General features: G+C 39.7%; 1 protein-coding gene across 1 annotated transcript in view; it reads left to right on the top strand.

Annotated features, from left to right (window-relative positions):
- The window catches only part of SYTL5 (synaptotagmin like 5), a 74705-nt gene that overhangs the window by 1666 nt on the left and 47583 nt on the right, over window positions 1-25456 (top strand). The window contains exon 2 of the mRNA XM_085049238.1: window positions 22869-23367. Coding sequence (XP_084905364.1) covers window positions 23249-23367 — 119 coding nt within the window. The 5' untranslated portion in view covers window positions 22869-23248. The remainder of the gene's footprint in view (window positions 1-22868; window positions 23368-25456) is intronic.

Here is a 25456-nt window from a genome sequence, read left to right as displayed (position 1 = left end):
CCCAACCTCCCTGAGGTAAAAGAGCTCAATAATATTGAGAGCAGCCCTGAGGAGAAGAACTTGAGGGTGTTGTTTGATGAGAATCTCAACATGACCCAGCCATGTGCCCTTGCATCCTACAAAGCCAAAGGTGTCCTGGGTTCCATCAACAGCACCAGGGGCAGCAGGGCCAGGGAGGGAATTCTGCCCCTCTGCTCTGGTCAGACCCCACATGTAGTGCTGCATCAGCTCTGGGGACCCCAGCCTGGGAAGGACATGGAGCTGCTGGAGTGACTGCAGAGGAGACCACAAGGATAATCAGTGGGCTGGAGCACCTCTGAAATGAGGAGAGCTTGAAAGGGTTGGGGTTGTTCAGACTGGAGAAGAGGCAGCCCTGGGGGGACCTGGTAGCACCTTCCAGTACCTAAAGGGGGCTACAAGAAACCTGGAGAGGGACTTTTGACAAGGACATGTAGTGATAGGATGAGGGGGAATGGCTTGAAGCTCAAAGAGGGTTGATTTGGGTTGAATGTTAGGAAGAAATTCTTCACCATAAGGCTGGTGAAGTACTGCAACAGGTTACCAGAGAAACTGTGAATGAGCCATTCCTGGAAGTGTTGAAGGCCAGCTTGGGTGGGGCTTTGAGCAACCTGATCTGGTGGAAACTCTCTGCCCATGGCAGGACGGATGGAACTGGATGAACTTTTAGGTCCCTTTCCACCCAGGCCATTCTGTGTTTCTGCAATATCAATGGTTAGCCTTTCACTGTATGCTTTTCTGTGTATCTGTAATGTAAATTGCTACTGCAATTAGATCCAGGGGTCTCCATGTTTTCTGTCAAAGCAGTTATAGGGAAGATTGGGGAGGTAAAAGTTGCAATGAGAATTTCTAGTCATAGATCTGAGTAAGGTTTGAGGAATGTGGTTTGTAAGGCTCAGGTGTGGGTGCAGACAATAATCAAAGTGTTTAAAGCTATTTAACATGTTAACATTTCAAAGCAGAATTCAGCACTATGTTTACCCTTAAGAAATACTTCCTAGCATGTTTGACTTTTATAGATTCTATGGTGGCTGAAATCTTAAGTTCTTCAGGGATGGAGAAATGCTTATTTAACCAAAATTCTATGTGAATTTTGGGTTGTAGCTGTTGTTTTACAATGGAAAGACAGCAGGGGCAAAGGATCTTACTGAGCAATTTTCAGTGTTATGGTGCAGTCATCTAGTTGTTTGCCTGTCTGCAAAACATATCCTTATTACATAATGTTCTAAATCTCCTTATCAAGAGAGATAAATTTTATATCTGATAATTAACTACCATCTATTAGTAAGACATTTGGTCTCGTGGGGTGGAGGGAGGAAGGGACTGTTTGCTGGAAAGGATGGCTGAGGACATCTGCAGTGCAGGACTGTGTTGTGACTGGGCATTGTTTCCCAGAGTTTTACTGCTCTTTGCCTTGCCTACATTTACTCTGCCTTCTAATCAGACTTCATTCCTACCAGAGATGAGCACTCTCGTGTGTTTGCTGTCCCAGAGCCTGGAAATACAGGAAAGCAGAACAGGCAAGCACAGTGGGAAGAGCAGACCTTGAAGACCAGTGTGGATTTGTTTCCAATGGTGGTAGGTAGGAGGTAATTTGTTGGCATAGGAAACTCTTACGTGGGTATTTCTTTGAATTTTACAGTAACTTTTCTCAATTCTTTATATTAAAGGAATGCATAAACAGATACATGCAATGTATGAAGATAAAGCTTTCTGCATTCTTTCTGTTCCAAACATCCTGGCTCTGCTGTAAAAAAAAGAAAAAGTCTTTTTTAAGCTTGTCTCAGTCTGTCCTGGGTGTGACAGAGTGACCCCATTTTGTGGGTCTTTCCATATGCTGGGGCTCAGCTTCAGAACAGAATCAATTGCTTAGGAACTGAATCTGTCTGCTTTGTTTGTTTTTAATCTTTCTCTGCCTGCACTGAAATTCCTTTATTATTCAATTACTCTAATCTGTACCTTTTTATTTTCTTCGTAACTTTTCCCTGGGTATGCTATTTGTATTGCTTAGAAACAGAAATGGAATCAGAAATGAAAGAAAATTCCATTGTGGTTTGAACTCTATTCCACAGATGAGTATTAAAACGAAGCTCCTTAAATGAGCATTTTATTTATTTTGAAGGGAGTTGCTCTGCATCTTCACTTAAATGCATCTCTGGAATATTTAAATTACCTGGGGCATCCCTCATGGTTGAAATACAACTTTTTTTTTTTTTGTGAGAGATTACCTTTCACCACAACCTAGAGATTACCTTTCACCACAGCCTGTGCTTTTTAGGAGTGGTTGCATTATATGTGTGGATGACTTGTGCTCTGCATGCAGCTGGACATAATTGTGTCTCTGCACTGGGATTCCAGTGACTTTTGGGTTACACTGCCACCTTTTACCTGTACAAACTGTGCCTGGCAAGCTGAGTGAGTAGCAGTGCATCCACAGATGGGAGGAAAACATGTTCACAGCATCAAGGTCTCCAAGTTTTTATATAATTTATAAAATATATACAGGGATGGAGACAATGTAGGAATTGTGTACAGCACCAGTGTATTTCCAGGGCTTGAACAGGAGAATGGAGCATGAAGGAGATGTTTGGGTTTTTTGGTTTTTTTTTTTTTTGTGTATGATACAAAAGTTGCAGGTGTTATCTGAATAATGTGGAATATAATGTCCATGACCACGGGAACATTGTTTCCAAGGATTCTGCTATTGAATATCTGGGGAAAAAGCAGTGTTTGAAAGCAAACCATTTGTCACTTGGAGACTGTATTTTTCATTTGCAGTTACTGCATTACAAACTGATGGCCTTTTGAGCAGCTGTATGTGCTTTGAATCTGAGCTTGCCTCCTTACTTCTGCAGCCATTGCAGAGCTCTATAGAAGGTCAGTCTTGGGAAGAGTTCTACTTGTTATTGGTTCCAAAACCTCATTCATTTTCCTCAATCTTTGCACAAAATCCCTGGTGCCTGGTGAGTCAGGGAAGAGAAAAAAATGGAGGAAATAAGGATCCAAATTCCCATTCCCACAATAGTACACCTGGTTAAGAAAATAAATAAAAAATGAGTAATGCCAAGATTACAGGTGCTTATACACACATGCAAATTTGGAAGGCTGCAGTTAAAATAAATATTCAATTAAATAAAGGTATGGTCTAGGAATCAGCATCCATTCACTGTAGGCATTAGTGCAGCAATGGCACCAACTGCACCATGGAGTGTTAACATTGACAGCCAAGAACATGAGATTTGTATGGGGAATGAGGAATCCTAATCCTGTTTGAAGTAACCCAGAAGACTGAAATACGAGGAAAGTGAGTGTTCTTGAAGGATTTAGACTTGAAATATATTTGGGTTTTGCACTGAAGATTAATAGTAAAAAATTAAAAGGCAGCACATCTGCCTGCAGGGAGATGTTGCATTTCAGAAGACACTTTTCTGACAGTGTTTTCTAAACTAGATATTTCTGTAACATTTTTCCCAGTTGCCAACTATAAAAAAGCTTCCTTGACTCTATTCATGCTCTGGAACAAAAGTGCAAGTATATTTGTCTCTCAAGGAGCATTTCTATCCCTTTTTTCTACAGATACACTTTAAACCTTTTAAATATTTTAAAAATCAGATGCTGCGGTAGTGAAAATGTCTTTTAGCTGTTGGCATCTCTATCCAGATTAGTGCTTTCTTTATTGTTACTATTAATGTGAAGTTTTAGAGGGGGAAAAATAATGAGTTTTTAATGGGAATGTAGTTCTTAACTCTGTCTAGCTTTGAAACCCTCACTGTCAGAACAATATGGATGAGTAGGAAGCAGTTAGGGGGAGAACAGCGATTAATGAACTGAAGAAAAACGATTTATTAGGTAAGACTGAAAATGAATAAGGGAGAAGGCTGTACCTCCTTGGTATTTCGTCTCTGCTGGGGAATTCTGGCAACAAAGAAAGGTGGAGAAGTGTGAGTAAGCTGTGCAAACACCAGCAGAGTCACCTGGCTGGTGCTGGGGAAAGCAAGGAGTGCCCTGGAGGAGGGCTGGGAATTCTGTGTGCCATGGTGTGTTTGTAAATCCTGTGCTTCCATTTGGGAATGTTTGTCTGGTTCTAGTCTTTCTAGATGCAGATGCAGAACCCAAATGGAGTTTATTCAGGCAAATTGAGCTGTTCAGCCTCCCAGTATCTGTAAGCATTTGGCACTAGAAATATTCCTTTGGATTTCCTGGTTTTCCTGAATGTCTTTAGGAAGGGGTTTGTTTCTGTTATGATTGTGAGAACTTTTAATGTCATTATTTACATGGTGTCATCCATGGCAAGGTAGAACCCTGTCTTGATCAAATTTTTACTTAAAAACTTTTTTTTGAGGCAACCTTTGATTCAGCAGGAATTTGTTGTTTTCCGTGAAATCTCTTTAAACCATGACCTTGCCAGTGACATTTCACTTCTGTTGTGGAAGAGAGCAGAAACATGTCAAAATGATTTGTGGTACACTAGTTTTGAAAGTGCAGATTCTCAATTAAGTGTCTAAATAATTAATGTCATAGTCTTTATATCTGAATTGAAATTATGAGCTCACTTCTGATTAATTTTGTGAAAATATTTTAGTGTCATTTTGCCCCACCATATTTCCAAATATGAAAAGACTGTGTTTGGAAGTAAAAGCAATCAAGAATTCAGCTTCAGGCTTTGGTGAAAGACTTGGATGATTGATACCTCTGAAAGTCCTCTCTCTGTACAAGTGCAGTCTTTATTCTGTCCCTTCCTGTGCCTGCTGAGATCATGAAGGTTCTGGATTCAGTCACTGAACCTCCACACTCAGTCACATCTTGGTTGCTGATGGGATTGTTCTGAGCCAGTTCTATTACTAGAGAAAGATTAATTTCATTAACTTCATTCTAAACATACTGCAGATTGATTCAGAGGACATTGAAATGCATAGCAATATCACAAATAATGCTTCTTTTTGTCTGACCTTTCTCCTTTTAATTGAGAAAGTAATGTTTAAAGAGCAATAACTGTTTCTGAACTTTAAATCTGGGCAATACCATATTTCATTAGATAGCAAAACCAGCCATCAGACAATATTGCATGGATGATTGTAAGTTTGTTGTAACCAGGTTGGAGGTTTTTACTGTGGCATTCAAGGAACAGAGGAATGGCAAGAGGGACAGAATAATGTATCATCATATGGCAACCTCACATAGATAGGAATGTGAGATGTTTAGGTTATTTTGTTTTGCTTGCTTGTTTGTTTGTTTGAAAGGTAATTCTAATAACAAAATAACCAGTTACAAGCCAGGGAATAAGCAGGAGGTCAGTGACAACTCAAACCTGTGTTTGAATCTGAGGTTTAGAAAGAATTTTTTTGTTCCCAGTGGGTTTCTGTTTAGTATTGAAAGACCTTGTATACCTAATCAGTTTGTGGTTCATTTTAAACACATGGACAGAAACTTGATCTTTTGGAAGAGTGCCTAAAAATAGCAGCAGAAAATACCTCTAATACTGAAGTGTACTCCCTGTGGTTTGATATTTTTTGTGTACCAGTGACTATGGATAGTGCAAAAAGAAAATGGGCCAAATGCACAGCAACCCTAAAAATGGGAATCTTTCAACTGGTCAGGCACAAGTCACAAATGCCTTTGAATTAGCCAAATGTCATTTCCTTTTGTACTATACAATGCCTGCATCCTTAATTTAAGGGACTATGACCGTATTTTTTTACTATTAATACATTAAAACATTTCTGTTCTTGTTTAAGGAATTCCACATCTTTGATCCACCCAACTTATTACTGCTGCATGTCCAGTTAATACCTGATGGAATGTGAGGATGTTGATTTGATAAATACACAGTATGGTACAGCATAATTTTGGCTTTCTGTCTGTGGGTTATTTCTTCAGTAGTAGAGGCTGACTTGTCCTATTATGTCTTGAAACCCTGACATAAAATGAAATGTAAATAGGTCAGCGTGGTCATGATGGTGTCATAACAAAATGCTATGTGGTACTTGAGAGGTTTTGGATTCCCTAGAAATAAATAGAAATTCTACAATTTATGCTTTTTTTGGATGAAAAGGTGTCCAGCGTTTCTACCAGAGGAAGATTATGCTTTGATGTGCTCAGGGGCTATTCTGGTTTATTACAGTTCCCTGGCTAGCTGAGACCTTTTGGTTTTTCTCTAACAATTGTAACACAACATTGTATTAAAAGTATTGCATGTGAGGGAAACTAAAAATGGAGCTGAACCTAACTGAACAATAAAATAATAATTCATTTTTCTTCAGCAGAGCTGTATGAGTTTATATTACCAGAGGAGATGGATCCCAGTATTTAAAGCAATTCAAAATGGGCTCTTTGTTCTCGTGCAGAATTCTGTCTAGAGTAATGGGTGGGGGAGTTTTTTCAGTGTCCTTCCAGACACAAACTTTAATGGTTCATTCCCTCACATGTGGGCATCCCTGCACATCTGGAATCTCTGGAGGCTGGGAGCAGAACTGGACACTGGTAGCTCTCAATCTTTGATGAACACCCAAATCCTGTGAAACTGAGATATGCATGTTCATGGGGGCAGATTTTAATGTCAGTCTTGAAAATCAAATTGGGCTTTCCAAGGTTTGTGGCAGTTCTGCATTGGGAAAACATCTAAACTGGATTGGTTTGAGTAGGTTTTAGTCCAGAGTGAGTTTGAACAGAATGATTGTTGCAGTCACAATGGCTGAAGCACAAAGGAATTAATATCTTTGAGCTCTAGCAAAACCAGATAGTTTTTCCCAGTTCTAATTATTTCACCCTTGGAGTCCCTTTTCCAACCCCTGGTACAATTGTTCTTCCCTCTTTTATTCCAGTACAGCACGAAGGACAGAGTGACTACTTTGCCAAAATACTGTTATACCTTCCCCACATTAAATAGCTTCAATTATTTATGTGTCTGGAGACCTCAAATAGGGTGGGGGTGAGAGAAGCTCTGACAAAATGAAAAAAAAGAATAAAAAGGGAAGAGCAGTCAGCCAAGTGGAAAACAGCAAAATAGTATTTAAGGCTTACAACCATTAACTGTGATGCATTGCAGTATTTCATGACCTGTGCTAGTGCAGCTTTTCTTGTTCTCTGAGACCAAAGAATGAGCATTCACATTATGCCAGAAAGTACAAAAGGAATGGAGCAAATACCAAGGGGTACTTTCATTTTCCTCCCCACAATTCTCCATAAATCAAAAATTCAATGGAACTGATGTCCCTGCGCTACCTTAGTTGGATTTGTGTCTGGACTGTTGCAATTAATAGACCTGATAGTCTAAAAATCAAAGCAATCTTTCTAAATTCTGTGAAACCTCCCAAATTGAGTTCTTTTTGTCCTGCTACTCCATGGTATCAGTCCTAGCATCCAGTGCCTTGTTCTCTCAGTCTACCAGTTTATTTAACTTTTGCACCATTTATAGTACTGGTTTAGATGAGCAAGTCACCAAATGAATTAATTGTTTTGGTGAGAGTAGTGTTACTTCTTTTAGCTAGGCAAATAATTTCAGCTGTTCCAGAAGTTTGAATTTCTTTGTTTAAGGGATGACAAAGATGGTTATAGAATTCTGGAAGGAACTTCCCTTCTGTTAAGAGTGAGAACAGGAGAACAGATGGAATCAATTGTTTTGGATATACTATAAGTGGCATAACCAGAAATTCTTATAGATCAGGTTGCCCACAATATCTTGCACATAGTATATTTTTCATTTTGTATTTATTTTATTTTGAGGTTGAGTTTGTGTTTTGTTTATTTGTTGGGTGTTTTTCCTTCACATTCCATTCCTAAAAAATCACCCAAATTTGACCATTGGGAAATTTCTGTCTTCACGTACTTGGTAGCATTTGCAAGCCTTTCTTGAACTTGTATGACCTATACCTTCCTCCACAAGCTTAAAGATTGGTTTTAACCGGACATAATTTAACAGCATCTGCAAAAAAATATTCTGACAGAAAATGTTTTCTATCCTTTTATGTCTGAAGTCTGTCCTACAGCTTGTATATGAATTTGTGAAAATGGAAATTAGGTACACCTACGACAAAGTAAAGTAATGTGGTGGTTTTATTTCCTTACTCTTTTCAGAAAATTTTCATCTAAAATATGCCCCAAAACACCAATGTGAATATAATTAAGAGCCCCATCTCTGATAGGTAACTTGGTGAAGTTATTAGTGAATTGACCTTGTACAATGGAAAAAAACCCAGTTTTTAATTGAGAGGCTTCCTGGCCTGCCTAATGTTATATACAAAGCAAGAAAGGAGGCATTCTATCTGCCACAGAAAATAAAAGGAGAATTTAACAATTTTATATAACGTGTGCATTTTAGGGAAATGTCTGGTATACTCACAGTGTCAGTGAGCCTTGTGGTCCTTGATGTGTTTTTCTTTGGCATAACTTCTTGCAGCAAGAGAAGGAGTTCCCCCTGCAAGCAGAAGCACAGAGAAGCTAAGAGATTTGCTGTGGTTTACATGTGTTGGGTGGCAATGATTTCCTTTTTGTACCAGCCTGCTGCTTCTCTTAGAGGATTATCCCTTTCCATATTTTCACATGGGTTTAGGGGGTCTCATAAGCAGTGGTGAACTGACAATTTGCATGCCAATATATCACAGAACAATATTCAAGAAAACAAAGAACACAGAAAAATATTCAAGAAACTTCCCTAGAATTTGGGGATTTTATAATAACTTACATGAAAATTACTTGTATAGATGGAACTTTTACTTTAGAAATCTCTGTAATAAATTACTGAGGAGACACAATCCAATTGAAGAGCTGGAGAGAGCCAAATAATACTAAACCTGTCTTTAAATGCCTTTAAATGAACTGCAGAAAGCTTTGCCTGCTACTACAGGAAAAGTGAATACCTGAAAAGCTGATGAAAATTCCAGAGAGCTCAAGGTGAGAAAGATGTCAGAGCAGGTAAATTGGTGCATGGATTTTGAGAATGGTTTAATGTGGTATTATATACATAAACACACATAAGATGAAATATCAGGTGTTCCCCAGAATTCTGCTGAACCTGGCAGTCTAAATCCTTCTTACCCAGTTCTGTGGCAGCAGGAGAATGAGCAGTCTGAGTAATCTGTGTCAAAGTGGTCAGCAAATCTTCCTTCTCCAGGCTGGAAGGAATGTTCCAGTGTCTAAAAGCATTCATGCACTTCATACTCAATCATATTTTCCCTTTGCCTCCACAGCAGGTCATGAGTAATCTTCTTGTCAACTGGTTTGTAACAGCAATAAGGCACTTAATGCATCTAGGAGCAATGAATTCATTTATTAAACCAGTTTTAGTCCACACCTGGAAATCTAATTGTGCCTCTCCTTTTGCCATCATGGGTAGGACAGCCCTGTTCCCAAACACTTGGACTGTGTATAAATAATTAAGATTTTTATTATTTATTTTATTATTTAAATAGAATATTTTTGAGTATCCTGGCTTACTCACTTCGCAAACAATGAGGAGAACATCCCACATGTGAGATCATCTCCCATACAGCTCCTCAGTGATTAGACAGAGACAGCCTTTCCTTTATCTGCCAAAAATCCCAGGGGGATACTAGTCTGGCCTGGTGAAAAAAATCAGATTTTGTTCACATGTGGGCAAGGTATCCTTGGCCTACACCACCTCCAAACCTCTCGTTTCTCTTGCTGGGTTGTGCAGCCTTGTATCCCTTGCTGTGTCACAGGAACACCTCTGCCCTGAGCTGTGGGATGGATGCTTCCTGTGCACTTTGGGTTGTTTGGAAGGGTTGGATCTGCACAGGGAATCTACACCTGGGGATTGAGCTCCCTGCTGAGCTATGGCCAGGAGAGATGTGTGGTGCAGCACAGTAGATTTAATCCTCCCCTGTTATCCAGATGTGTGGTGAGCTGGCCAGATGTTTGTTCACAACTGGGGAAAATCACTTGGGTTGCTGTGAGGGAGACTGAACAATAAAGGAGCTAAAGGTGGGAGCTGAGTGGATCTTATAGATGAGATTTGACAGCTCTGCATCTCTGATGGTAAAACTCTCCTTGAGACAGAAAAAAAATGGAAAGTTGAGAAATGAAGTAATTTCTATAAAGTGTGTCTGTTTATTGGTTTGCCAAATCTATTGAGTAACATAGCCAAAATAAATCAAAGTTAATCATGTCTTGGTTGGAAAATTCAATTATCTAAAGATTGATCCTTTCCATAGAAAAGCACATTTCAACCTCCAACCCTTTCCCCTGCTATGCCCCAAAAAGCAGTGCTCAAGCTCTAATTTAATTCAAGGAAAGCTTGAAATGTTGTTGTTATTAATGAAGTAGTGTTCCCTGCTTGAGCACCACGTTTCCTTATGGCAGAGGTCTTAGTGAGGATGTTGTGTGCAAACATCTCAGCATCCTGTGGGCTCTCTGTGGATGTCTGAGTTCCTGCTGTGCTTGACCTATGGGCTGGCAAAGCTGCTCTGCAGAGCTGTGCCATCAAACTGCTGCTAAACAACGCTGAGTTCAACCACAAAGTGCTTCCATCTGCCATTCTGAATTGTTTTGTAATGTACTGTGCTTTTCTTTTTAAGAGGCTATTCACTAATGCTACAGGTAGTTTATTTATAAATGTAAGAGTTGAAGGAATAGAGAGAGAGGCTGAGAACCTGAATAGATTTGTTAAAATGTGGTTTCAAGTTTTTAGGGTTCATTATTTGAGGAGAAGTAACTGCCCTTTCTAAGGGTGATCTGATGTATTATTTCAGAAAAGTCCTGTAGATTTCTCAGTAATGGATTAAAGTACTAAACACAATTTCATCTTCAGATATTATTTTGAACAAATATTTAAAAATTAGCCATACAGAGAGATTGAAGGTTGATAAAGAGATCAGGTTAGCCTCTGTTTTTTTCGTGTTGGTCTGTAGGTTTTTGGTTTAAGTTTGAAGCAGCTGAAAAGCTTCAATTATTTGTTTCCAAGTCAAGTCCCCTCATATTGGAGGAAGATATTTATTCGTTCAGTGTGCTCTTAATAGCCTGAGGTGTGTTGTTTACAGGGCTCTGCTTCTCATTCAGTAAATCATGTGAGGCAAAGACAAAGCTATGTTAGTTATGTTTAGCTCCTGGTTATATTTTCAGCCTTCAAACAGCAGTTTGAAACTGTAATGTAGACTTGACCTCCATTTTACTGCTTCTTCTTGTGCATTATACAGCCCTAATAATATTCTCTCTAACTTAAACTTTTTTTTGTTTGTTTTTTGCATCTTTTTAAAATCTTACATGTTTCTATAAGCTTTTCTTATGTGTCCTGTAATGTTTTCTAAGAAGATGCTATCTCACAGCTGGAAAAGCTGTTTAGCTTCTGTGACAGACTTTCTCATTGTCCCTTGCTATTCCTTTGTGTGGGAATTATTAGCTTTAGAATAGTGCTGATGCTTTTAAACGAATGTTTCAGAGAAGAGTTTCAGATTTCCAGTTGCTTTTAGATGCTCTGTTGAATATTAATATGGAAACATAGTCTTGCTACTTCTAACTGCTTTTCCATTTTATCACTTTTCCTAAAAACCAAAACAAAAACACCAACCACCACACAAAAATTACCAAAGTGTTTCCCTTCTTGTCCTGTCATTAACTTGTAGGATTTTGCTTTTCAAAATAAAAAATAATATATCAGAATTGCTATACATTGATCATAGTTTATAAGGTACTTGGATACATGTGCTAAAGTATGATAAAAAATGCTAAAGTCTTCTATTAATTCTGTATTCAGAGTGAGCAAATGTGCCACTAATGAGAGATGGGCTAAAGGCTGAATGGTGCAACTTGGAGGAAATTTTGGGCAGCTGCCTTTCCATTATCTTTCTTGGTTGTTGAATGGAACAGAAATACTGTGGAAAACAAGATTTTTGGTTGTGTATTTTTAAAATCTTTTCATAGTGCCAAGTGAGTGGAATAAAAATTGACACATTTTAATGGTGTTGAAGATTTGAAAGTCTGATGTAGCACTGAAAGCTGTGCCTAAGATTTCCTGATTTTCAGGTTTGGTTTATTTCCTGAAGAATTCCAGGAAAATTATTTACAATATAGCAACAATTGCTGTGGGGGATTGTGCTCACACACACAAACTTAATTGCTGAGGGTTAGAATATTACTGATACTCACAAGTGGTAAAGGTAGGAGTTATTATGGAATATTAACTTAGGATGATCAGAAAGTGTTTTTTTTAAAAAAAACTCTTTTTTTATTTGTGTTTATTTTCTCTGGTTTCCAAAAACATTCCTTTAGGGGCTTTGAACTAAAGAGGAAAAGTATGTTAGAGCTTGCTGGTTTGCAGTAATCATAAAGGAAAGAGTAAAGATGTAGATAGAGTCAAAACCATGGGCTTTTTTTAAACTGGGGAGGCTAATTCTTCTGTCATAAAAGAATCGATTTCCAGTCCTGATGGGTTCTTCCCCTGCAGTCTCTGAGGGGACCCAAATGATTGTCTGTCCCCAAAAGGCTGCAGGTAGGAGCACAGGGCACTATTCACTGCTGAGTGGTGCTCCAAACCAACAGACTGGAAAGATCCCTTGATCTACTATTGAAATAAATGACAAAAAAAAAATTAAAAATCAGCGTTTTTCTTTCCTTAGCCATCTCAATTTACCAAGTAAGGAGGCATTTTTTCCAGAGTATCTTGGAATATTATTCTGCCTCCAACCAGGTGCATTTATGAGCCCTTTTGAGAGTGCCTGCTAGGCTGAGCATGAGCTGTGTGCAACAGCAGGCTGATATACTGGTGTGGGGAAAATAACAAAACCTACCCCAAATCTCTGTGCTCTGAGTGAGTTAGTGATTGAATAGATAAATCTTATTAACCTTTCAACAGCCCCAAGCTCAAACTGTCCTTTTCACTCCTATGTACTCCCTGAAGGCATCTATTAAATTATAGTTGGTGCTTTTACATGATATGTAAGGAGAAATGCTCAGCTGTGGAACATGGGTATCTAGCATTTGATCACAGGAAAAAAGGCAGCTCTATTCACACTGAAAAATTATTAACCAGGCTTCCATAAATATATCCTCAGCTTTTAAAACCTGTACTGATAAAGGAGGAAGTTGGCTTTACAGTCAGGTTGTGAAGGGCTGACTGCTGTAGGGTAGCAAGAGGCAGCACCAGTGTCAGAGATGCCACTTTTGGCAGCTCCTGACTGCATCCCTGCCCTCTGGGAGGTGTTCTGTCCAGGTAAGGATATGGGGCTACAATCCTTTCCATGCTGCCAGACTTTGGTTGCCTACTCTGTGTACACTAGACCATCTCAGAGATGACTTGTCCTGTTCTGCAAGATTTTTCATAGATTTGCTACTGGAACTCTGCATCCACTGTGCTTTCTGTCTCAAACCCTGACCAGTGCGTAGTTTGATCCTCACATAATGATAAATTTTGCTATAATTTCGAGTGGCATAAGCTGTCCACATTGCAAATGCAATGAAAAGGCTGAAACACTTATTATGCAGCTAGCTGCAGTAAATCTTGGCCTAAAGGAAGCAGAAAGATGCTGCAGAAAGGTCAAGTTGTAATTAATATCCTGTGAATGCAGCTCTGTGCAGTCTTTCTCCTGAATAATTTCTCTTTTGCCATTTCACCTAAAAGCTGATGTCCCAGCAGTAGGTTGCTTGTGCCCAGCACTTGGTCTTCTGAAAATTTGCCCTAGGATGGGCAGACAGTCTGGAAGTTCGCTTGCAGGTTCTTCAACCCTTTTGCTTCTAGTGCCACTGGAATTACACATCTAGCTGGAAAGAGGGAGATGTGTATGGTATGGTAACAAGGGAAGCTGTAGTGAAGAGGCATGATGAGGGGTGTTTGTGTTGGAATAGGAGGTGCTTCTTGAGAGCTTCTGGATGTTCCTGCTGTTTGTACAACACCCTCTAGTATTATACCATGGAGCTACCTTGGCAGATCATGGTCAGAAGGGTAGATGAGAAAGCTTTTGATCATTTTCTTACAGTGAGCAAAAAGTATCATAATATAGTGTATATTAGATGCCATTTATGTTCAAAAAATTCAGATTGCTGACAAAGACTGGTCAAGGCCCCAGGTATTTCTGCAATGGACATCTGTATCTTCTGTCATGTTGTAGAAAGTCATTTTTAGCAGTTGCATCCACTTCCTGCCAGTTCTCTCTCACTGATCCAACTCTGCTTCTCAGTCATACTCGATGCAGAGCTGCTCCCCACAGACCATCTCCTGCCACTCTGAGCTCTTCTGGTTAGACATGAGGATACAAATCTCACCTTGGGAGGCAGAGAGAAGACTCCATGTATTCCACTACCTCCTCTGCCCCAGTGAAAGGGATTCCCAGGGCTCTGATGGCTGATGCACAACCCAGACTTCAGACAGACAGCAGTGCAACCTGTGAGATTACATTTTCTTACTAGATTTTTGTGGGGTTTTTTTTCCTGCCTGCCACAAGAATTTTGGAAACTAATATTCTTATATATGCAAACTTTCAGTGTTTGTTTTGAGGCAGATGCTCTGGAGCAACACAGTGATGCATTTCATGGAAGATCTAACAGTCCTGTTAGCTTTATTTGCTGTTTGTGGAGAAAAACATTGTAGCATTGTATTTAATGGAAAACAAAACAAGGCAACACTCCAAACTCATCCCCCTCTCTGATTAAACTGTTTATATCCTCTGGTAGGTTTCTGGATAAGTGGCCTAGTGAACATCTCATTTTATACCAGAAATGAGAAGTAGGACACATTTGCTCACATGTTTGCATGCTGGTGTTTGAGGTAGTCATGCTTCATCTCCTTCACAGTCAGTGGAGAGAAATGGATGCTACCAGACAGGGGCTCCTCTGACCTTTTTAAAGTGCTCCTGTGAAGATGAGTTGAGTCATGCCCTGGAAATGCCTGTTTCTCTCTGCAGTTTGTAGAGGCTGGAATGATTAGGTCAGAAGAAATAAGAGAAATCATGGAATAGACTCATGGCTTGAATCAGAAGGGACATTTAAGATTACCTAGTCCAAAATTCACAAACTCTCCTGACCTCCACCCCAGGCATGTACAGGTGAATCTCCTAAAGACTTTTCACACATCTATAGAGAGAAATCACATAATGTATGATTAGATACCTTTGGTAAGCATAGAGACCAAACTTAGTCCCTTCCATTAGAGTGTGAATCCAGTTGCTTTGTTAAATCAAATAGAAAGTTATTATCAATAATAATTGAAAATGAGTGTTACTACACCCCACTGCTGTGGCAGAAAGGCAAATCAAGCACTTGGCATCCAACAGGCTGAAATAATGGACGACTGGATTTCTCATCTCCTGCACACACACTGCCCAGGCACCTTTCCTCATTCAAAGCACTCACTCTCAAGGTCTGTGTTCCCTTCTCCCCAAGCCCAGAGTGAGTTTCACTGCCTTCATGGATTCCTTCCCAAATGGCTCCTCTTCTCTGGCTCTGCAGCAGTTCCTCAGCAGTCTTCTTGCAGTCCTCTTGCAGAGCTCAGAGAGGATTTAGTTTTGGTTTGTTCATGAAGAAAGCAAAGTCAATGACAGACTTTTTTCAAGTGGACTAAACCTCAGATGAGTCATGAGCTTTTGTGCAAAATGAAATGTTTGATGAAGTGAAGGCACTTCCTTTGGAGTACTCAGCAAATTAGTGAAAACATTTGAATTTGAAGATACAAATAGATTCCTATTGTGTGTTTGAAGAACCCTCATCCATTTCTGTGCAACATGTCAGCTCCTGTTTTCTGGTGAGAAGATTCTGCTGGGGAAAAAAAAATAAACTAAACCTGCTGACATTCCAGTCAACCACTTGCTGCAGTTAACAGAAAGAGAGCCTTTTTTATGAGGGAGTGTTGTTAAGTAATGGAAATGGTGCTCTTGTTCTACAATGCATTTTCTACTGAATATCAGATGAAGCTTCCTGTACCAATGCTGGACAGATCACTGCCCCAGGGGTCTCACAACACATGCTGGTGGATACTGCTTCAAGTCCCAGTGGAGAGGAGACAGGGAATTTAAGGCGGATGAATAAATGTTGTGACCACATCTGGCCAGTAAGGGAGATGAGAGTGGCTTTCAGGTATCCTCTGTGAGCTGCTGCCTTCCTGTGTATCCTGCTGTCAAATGCAATTATGCCATAACATAATATGTATCAATTTAACTTCTTCTAAACGGTGTTGATACTGTAAGAAATGCTAGTGGTTAGAAAGAATTAGGAATCTTGCTGGCATTGTACTTGCTTTCAATTTCTAAAAGAATTCAGTGCCAAGAACTGATTTCTTTCTCCCAAACTGCCATGACTATTTTAATGTGGGGAAAGGGTGCTAAATAACTTTAGAAGTAAAGAACAGATAAACTTCCTTCAACTTGTCTTAGCTAAATTTCATAACTGTGAATCTTAGTTAAATTCATAACTTATGCAGGTATAAAGCAAAATTTATAAGGTGAATACTAGAACTTGATCTACGACTGTGTATAAATCCATTCCGTTCTAGACCTCAATTCACTGCTTTTGTTTCAATTTTATTTCAGAAATTGTAGAGACACAGGGCTTAACTTAAATGTATCAAGGTAAAGTTCAGTGCTGAATGAATTGCTGCCTTCATACACACTGTGACTAAGCAATAAGACCGGGATGACTCAAGCCCTAACTCATATTTTTGTGGCTGATTGAACATTGCACAGATGTTATTTGCTTAACAATAGCAGAAATATTTTTCCTTCATTCATTCTTTGGTTCAGATCTGTTTGGTTTCTTCAGTTTCACAAACTGACACATTGAATTTTATTTCCATTCTTATCCTGAGATGTGTCTTCCTTTCTGGCTAAATGCTCAGCCAGAAAGGTGAACCATGTTTACCCAATGATGAGCAAAACAAAAGAAAAAGATTGCCACCTTATTATGTAATTCTTCCCACTCCTTGCCTCCTGTTTGTAAGTATATTACCTAAAACATGACATATTCCCCTGAATCTTCTCTTAATATAAATATTATTAGATATTATATTTGTTCATTCCAAAGCATCACTGAAGGGTTTAGATTCTTTCACTGTTTTGTAGGATCTCTGAGGAGGGTGGGCTTATGTTCCCAAGTGAATTGCATGGTGTACTCTCTGCCTCCGGTCTGTTCTGCACTTGATCCCTGCCTGAATGGCTGCTGCCTTTCCCCACTGTAAAGCACTTGAAAAATGAGCCACTCTGGTTGGGGTGGCAGCCAGCAGTGTCTCCATAGGGAGCTTTCTCTGGGCAGTGCTGTCCCCTATTCCTGAGATTTGTAACCTGACTGGGCAGCTGAGTAAGGCTACATTTCTACAGCAAGGAAACAGAAAATATAATTATTTTTTTTATGTGTTATTTAAACCTTTTTATCAGGGCTGAAAAACAAGTGGAGGGAGACCTGTAGAAGAAGCAATGTTTAATGAATACTCAGGCTGTCAGTGCTGAGCTTAGTCCTAGCTCTCTTATTTGTACAATCAGGCAAGTTAATTTATTGCTTTCTTACACAGCAAGGTCTACTTCATAGACTTAATGAGCTTTAACATTATGATTGCTTTAGTATTTAAACACTCATGATTTTGGTTTTGAAATATTATTACAGTAATTGCAGAAATTAGATGTAGCTTGCAGGCATTGACTGTGGTTGGAGGGAGATCAGCAGTCCTGTAGGTTGGTACACAACAGCTCTGCCAAGACATTTCCAGACAGCTGGAATTGTGCCCAACCTAAAAAATGAACTGCTGCTGAATCCATTGGGTTTGTTTGATTAACAAATCTGAGTTTTTCTAATTACTCTGAAGTCAAACACACTTGTACTACACTAGTTAGAAAGAAGTGGACTTAAGGAATCATATTTTCAGCTTTTCTCTCAGCCTGTATTCACTCCAGTGCAGTGATACCAGTTTGTATGTGCTTTAAATGACTCTTCAAACAATGCTGCTGTCACTCATATATGATCCTTTCTTTAATGCAATACATGACTTCCCAGTTCATAAATCTTCCAGCTCTTACATCTAAAGGTTTTGAAGTTTGTTCTTAACCAAAGAATCTGCTTACTGTTTGCTTTGTAATACTGATCAGAGCTCTCACTTGGTCTAATCCGTGTGCAATTAACAGAGATCACATTCAACAAGTGTGCTTTGGTTTTCCACTCCTGCCACTTGATTTCAGTGTCTTGACTCTCTCTTTCTCACCTTACAAATTTGTTGATTTTGTGCAACAAGCATTTCCTGGTGCTTCAGTGCCTGCTGACACTTGGTTTGCTCACGTGGGCGTGTGCCCTCTGCAAACACCCTGCTGGGAAGTGAAGCTGGTTTTTCTTGCTCCTGTTCATTGCATTCTGCAAGCAGCATGCTGAGGTGAGAGCAGGAGGAGAAGCCAAGCTGGCCACTAAAGTCTCAGCATGGTAAGCTTTGCATTCGTGCATTTTTATGTCTTTCTGCTGTTTTATTAGAATTGATGTGGGCAACCCTTCCTTTCCTTCCTCCATCATTGGCTTGCCTAGAGCTGTGGGCCTCAGAAAGGAGAAAAACAGCTCTGGATTATGGACCATGCTTTGGTGGCTGCCAGTTGATGCCCTCTTAGGCTTGAATTTGACTTCAGACCCCCATGTGAATCAACTCAGCATACATAGGATTCATATTTTAAGCAGCACATATATGAAATATGCCTTTTAAAAAAAATTTGAATGTCGAAGCTGTGTGCATTGGATTTAGATTCACCATGCTGTGATCTGCAGGGCAAGCACTGAGCTGGGTGGTGGAAACTGTGGCTCCCTGAAGCATGTGGAAGAGTCAGTAATGCCATTAATCCTGTTCCTGTGGAGTTTCCAGCTAGGCTGCTGTGCCTCCTGCAGCTTTGGTTCAAGCAGTGACTGATGCCTTTTCAAGAGATGATCTATCTCAGCTTCTTAAGTGGCAAAAGTCAATTACAGCCACCACACCACGCTGCAGTCAGCTACTCTTGTTATGAATTTCTTTACCAGTATGAAAATACAGTTTATGCCTATCCTAAATACACCCATGCTAATGAATATGTGTAGTGCAAACAGCATTTCTCTGCTGGCAAAGAATTTCCTGCCAGCAGTAGGTGGAGGCTCTATCACTCAAGCAATGTGAGGCAATGCTGTGGTTCCTGTACCAGTGCAGTCAGTGCACGTGGAAAATGTTGCCTCCGTTGCTGAGTCACTAAATTGTTTCATATCCTGGCTTCAGCTAAGTAAACATAATGGTTCAGCCGTGGGAGCAATTTCTTGCATCAGGCAATTTGATGACAGGGCCATTGAAGAAAAGAGGATAATTCCTCTCCCTTCATCTTGCTTCCTTTCAGCTTTGTCTCCAGAGAGCAGGATGCTTCTCCATCTTCCCAGGAAGGTGGGGGAGAGATGAAGCAGAAGGTTTTGGAGTGCAGATGGCTGTTGTCTTGCTGGGCTCAGGAGGATGCCCATGGCAGTAACATCTGTGGTCACTGCACCTGAGATGGCTGCAAATGCCACTGATTGCAGTGGATTCACCATAATTCCTGTGGCTCTGAACTAACATCCCTCATGGAGATTCAGTTTTGAGGGTGCTGTAATTGTCACAGGCAGCTCTGCTGCTAGAATTAATAAAAATAAATGGCACGTTTTTCCATACTGTAATGCTTTTTCTTCCCCTCCCTTTTTTGTGGGGTTTTTTTGTTAGTTTGTTTTTGATGTTGTTTGTTTTGGGTTTGGTTGTTGTTTTTGTTTGTTTTGTTGTTGTTTTTTGGTTTTTAGACAATCTTTAATAATTTCTTTTGTCTCGGGAGGATGAGCAAATGCCCTCTGGATAGACAGGGTACCGTTGTGCAGTGGATGCAGTTATATGCAGGATAAATCACACCTTTTTTATTCATTTTTGTCTAATTTTGCTGCCCTATGCTAGTAAGTGCCTGTTATTTCCAATGTATCTTCCCTCCACAATAGCTTCAGAGAGGAAAACTCTGTTCCAGAAATACATTTCTTTGGGGTTAAGAGAAGTGGGAAGAGCAGGGGGATACTGAGATTTTTTTTCTACCCTTCCCATAAGGCAAGGGAAAACCACCACATACTGGAGAGGCTCATTTATATACAGCCTTGGGATTGTGACACAGTGGAGGAGGAAGGTATGAAGTGGCTCCTTCCTCTCCAAATCCAATATCAGATCAATGCTTTACTGTGACTTAAGAAATTAATGCTCTGTCTATATACTGAATGTAGATTAGAACAAAGCCCATCCTTTTAGGGGAAGTTTGCATTTTTCCCAGCGTCCTAATTCACAATTTAGTGCTCCTCAAGTGCTGTATGGTGTGAAATCTTCACTCACTTAGCATGAAAACAACTGCATTTCCTAATCAGCCCCAGGGCTGCTTAATAAAACATCACAGGTCTGCTAAAAGGAGCATTGTCACTTCCTAAAGTGGCTGGTTTTGTTTTCAAATCCTAGGTTGATTCATGATTCAGCTCTTGTCAGCTAATCTATTCTGGACCATTTAGAGGGAGAGCAAAAGTAAAACAGGAAAGGAGAAGAGCAAATTTTCTTATTAAGTCTTAATTTGAAATACAAGTCTGGCCTCTAATAATGTGTTGTTTAAAGCAGGGAAGCTTTAAGTGGTAGATTATAAAAAACAGTATCTCTTTACCTATTAGACTCCTTTCCTATAGAGCAAGAGTTCCTGCAGGTTGTGCTGTCATTGTTCCCTTGTTTAACAACTTCGTGGACAACAGAAGTGCCCAGAACTTCCCACAAAAGGGCAGGAAGCCAAACCAGGTGGTGTCCTGCTCTGAGGGGATGTTTTGGTATATCTTGTACCAGCACAAGCCACAATGACAGCAGTGTCTTTAGAGTTTCAGCAAAGAATCTGCCAAATTAGGCAGCAGTGATGTAGGATGCAGGACAAAGGATTTTTTACTAGATCTGCTTCATGCGGGGTAAATATATCTGCAGTATCTTCAATCCTAAAAGTTAGCCTGGCAGGGGTAACATTGTCTAAGAATTATAAACGAATTGGGAAAACCTGGTTTATGCAAAGTTAACTGCTGCCTGTGCTTCAGCTAGCTTGGGGTACATTATATCCCCTAGGCAGAGATCATGAGTGTAAGATAGCTAGAAGGAAACCTGTCTGAGCAAAGAGCAGCTTCTCTTGAGGTATTTGCTGAAGCTTCAGCAGAGGGGGAGCATCTGGTTAGGAAATCTTATTTTTGAGTGGCAATTTCATAGAACAGAAGCAAATCCAGAAGGTGAGGTGAGTCTGAACCTTAATGTCAATTAGCTGGAAGGTGCACATGTGTTGGACAGGTGGCAGACAGGAAATCTGGGCTCTTTCAGCACCAGGACTGTTCCTGCAGCCTGAACACAAAACCTGTATTGCTGATGTGCTCAGTGTGCTGAGCCATTCCCCCACCAAAGCAATAAGGGAAATTGGAGAATGCTCCTTCTTCAGACTCTCACTGGTGGGGTTTATTGTGGTCTTGCTAATACTGAGTTTGAGATCATTAAACGAACGGCCATCCTGGTTCCTTAGGAGAATACTGTTGCTAGCTGACAATGTAGTTGAATCTACATAGAGCTGGTTGAACACATAAGCAGGTAGAATTGTATTTTCTGACACCTTCCAAGTCCCTCTGTTAGGTGATAAGGAGAGTTAAAATCCACAGGATTTTTCTCATAGATGGGACTGAAAGATAAATTCTCAGGAATGTTCAGTAAAAAATAGGAAGGAAGCCACACAAACCATTGTGACTAGAGTTCAACTTCAGTTTATTATAGTCATTCTATAAGAATAGAATCTACCACAAATATATTTCTTTTGATGTGGGTAACATGAATGTAATTTACATCTATCTGTCCATATGGTAAACTTCACAATGCTCTTCATTATTTTATTATTGCAAACTCTGACATAGTTTCTGTTGTCTTTACAAAAAAGACTGTAATGATTTCTATTCAAGATTCACACAGTTCACTACAATTCAGTTGTCAGCATGAGATACCAGAATTTTGGGTTTTTTTTTTTCCCAGTTAAAAATAATAAATGCCTTTCAGAATAATGCTTTGTGTCACCTGTGCTACTCCTGCAAGGAAAATCAGCAAACAGGAATTCAGAGCACCTTGACCAGACAAACAATGAGCTTATTTTATTCTCTGGCTGCAGGATGTGGCTCTGTGAGCTTTGTGCTGATGCTCCCTAGTCTGCTGGTGTTAGGATCTGGGCTGAAAATTAGGTTGGGTTGAAAATACTGCTTTCACCAGGCATTCTTCCAGGCAGTTCAAGAAGGAACATGACCTTGATAGTAACAAAGAACTGTTCACATGTTGGATTTCTTCCTTTTGCTTAAAAGTAACTTGGTCTTTATGGTATGAATAGAAACACTTCTTTCAAGAATTTAAGAACAAGCTTAATGGTCCAGTATTGGGGCTTTTGGGGGGAGTGTTGTTTTTCCTATTAAAATAAATGCAGATAATAGAAGTATATTTTTTTACATGTATGTTTTTATTACTTAGCTGTTGTATGTCTAAGACAGCAGTCTAAGCAGAAATAGTTGTTTCTGGTTTGCTTGTTTCCCAATTCTCAGTGATAGGAAACACATAATTGTCAATCCTGATTTGTATTTCTGCCTTGCATTGATTTGTTGTGTGATTCAGTTTGTGTATCACCTTCCTGTGCTATTGCCTGATAAAATGACACTGAGGGTTGGATCTGTATTGCAGAAACAGTGAGATTTGTTTCTCTTTTCTTAGGAAAAAAAAAAAGCAAATGCTTTTATGTCAGTTGTGTATAAGTAGCCACTGAGATAACCTGGTAAGTCTGCAGGTCATTCTTCAGTGGCTCCCTAATCATTACTAGATTAAACCTTTCCCAAATCAGACTCTGATGGTAATTCCAAAATCACCCAGACACGTTTGTTTTGACTTTCAGGTAGTCTGATATAAACACACCCTGCGATTTTGTGGCTCCAAACTACAATTATTCAGGAAGTTGATTCTGCAGCTGCTGTGGATGCAATCTGAAGGCCTGCAGTGAACATCAGCCAGGACCCATGGGCATTCTATAACCAGGAAAATGACTGTTTATCTCGAGGAAGAAACAAAGGAGAAACCTCTATTTCTTGTGTAGCTGCAAGGAAAAGCAATACAGTCTCCCCGCCTGGTTCATTTAAAGAAGCATTTTTCAAAATACCTCCTGACTGTGTGGATCTTATAACTCTGCCACAAACGTGCCTTTGGACTTGTGCAAATAAATCATTGGGAGAATTGTTTGGGCAAAGTGGTCATTGACAGAGGGACTGTTGAAGGATCATGACGAAGCACTTAGAGATCATCAATTTGTCATTTTTGTTGGAACACGAAAGAGAAACAATATTAGGAGTACTGAAGAGAGATGAGTACTTGAAGAAAGTTGAAGACAAAAGAATAAGGTAACTCCTTTTGTTACTGCTTTTAAAAATATGGCTGGTAGATAGTTTTGTGTGATAGTTTTAGAAAACCAGTGAAGGTTTTCTATAAGCTTCACACAAGGAGGATAACAGAGTTGGGAGATAAGAGAGTTAATTATAAATTCAAGTAAAGTCTGTTAAAAAGAAAATTGCTTGCTAGTGTGGCTCTCTAAACAAAAATAATCTCCATTGCTTCAAGACAAAAGTGTAAGAAAGATAAGAAGTGCTTTTAAATGTCATATTGTGTAGATTTAGTGCAGTTTGGCTGAATTTTCCCCTGTGAATGGAAAGCTTTAGTAAGGCTCTTGAACTCTCTTCCTCTGAGAGGAGCTGCCCATGGAATCTGCCTTCAGAGCTGACTGTGGGACAGTGTCTTGGAAGGTGTCAGAGGGAGAGAAATTTGGCATCTGCCTCTGTTCAGGACTCCCTATACATGGGGCAAATGCAGGGTGATGTCCTTTTTCTTCCTGTTGCAGTGCTTACAGAATAGGGAGGAGGGATGCCTTGTTTTTCAAATTATGTAGATTTAATAATAAATAAATAAAATTTAAAATCTGAGGTAGTTATCTCAAAAGTCACTGTTGGGAGAAGTAGAGTCTCAGGGTGTTAATAGAGTCCACGTGTTCTTTTCCTAGTCAGAAAAGTTAAAATCAAAATTCAGAGAACATTGTGTGGAGGCAGGCTGAGTCAGCAGTTTTAGAAGGCACAGTTTGAGTTAGTTCAGCTAAGCATCACTTCTGGAAAGGTTCCTATGCTTTTTCAGGATGGTTTTGCTCTTTTCCTTTCACTTTCCCCCACTGCCCTTTTAAGCTTTCATACAGTACTGGTTCTGAGAAAGAGGCTTGGTGTGGATGGATACAGCACTTGATGTTGGCTGCTGAGTATAATGAATGACAGAAAAAATTCCAGCCTTTTCTGGTTTCTGTCCATGAATTCCAAGGCCAGGCTGCATTGTTCTTCCCTTTGATTTTCTGAAAACATTTTAGAAATGCATCTTCTCATTGCACATTGAGAAGTTTTGTGTTCAGCACCTGCTGAGGCTTCTACTGTGTAAAACTGTTGTTGTGGAAATCTATGCAGAGTTAGCCACAGGTTTTGAAAGCTTTTCTCCTTCAATTGAACCAAGTCTAAGTGCAATGCTCCTCTTGGTGTGCAGCTCATTTACCTGAGGGAACAGAGTGGCTCATCTGAATGGAGGGGTGAAAAGTGGCTGCTGCTGCTGCTGCCAGACTGGAAGGAAAGGTGATTCTTTGAGGTGGTGTTGGCAAATTAATAATTTTTTCTCCTTAAAGATTTGTGAGATGAAGAAGAAAACAGATGGAGCACTGTTTGTTCCAGGCATTGTGCTCTATTTGATAATAAGATAAAAATTTCAAATCAAGTGTTTTGGTTTTCTGAGATGGTGAAATGTGTGATGTGCCAATAGTCATCTGTCAAAGGCATCAGTATGGAGTGTAGCACATCAGTGACTTCCTTAAGCCCCAGAAAGTTTTCCTTTCTACTACTGTCATTTCCCAATCTCGAATGGGAAGTTGAAACTCCTGAGGTTTTGTGAGGTTTTTTAGTTTTGTTCCGTTTGGTTTGTTTGGGACTTTTTTTGTTGCTGGTTTTTTGGTTTTTGTTTTTTTTTTTTTTGTTTTGTTTTTTAATATGGTGTCTTAGCTGCCCAGATGTTCTTTTTTTTGGCCCTACTGGAATTCACTCTGCCAAACCCACTGAGTTGTGGCAGCTCAAGGCACCTCTGAAGGGTTTAGTTCAGTTCACTTGCAGGTGGTATTGGCTTATCAGTGTTCTGGTAAAAATGGAAAAAGCACCCTAAGAAAATGCTGAAAATTAAGTTTATCTGAATTATAATGCTAATTAGAATAACTAATGATTAAATGTGGTGCTTTTGCATGCTTCTAGCACCTGTGTATGAACCAACTGGCTTCAGATTCATTGTCACTAGACCATATTTTGCCTGATATCAGTGGAATGTGGTCTATAAAAGAGTTCCAGGATATAAAAACTATAAAGAATTGGATAGTGAACTGCTTCCTAGGAGACTTTTTAATTTTCCTTTCTCAAAACA

Source organism: Lichenostomus cassidix, chromosome 1, assembly GCF_008360975.1.
Source record: "Lichenostomus cassidix isolate B80296 chromosome 1, HeHo_3.0, whole genome shotgun sequence".
NCBI classification, from domain to species: domain Eukaryota; kingdom Metazoa; phylum Chordata; class Aves; order Passeriformes; family Meliphagidae; genus Lichenostomus; species Lichenostomus cassidix.
The sequence above is the reverse complement of the archived record's forward strand: the minus strand, read 5'-3'. Positions and strand labels throughout refer to the sequence as shown.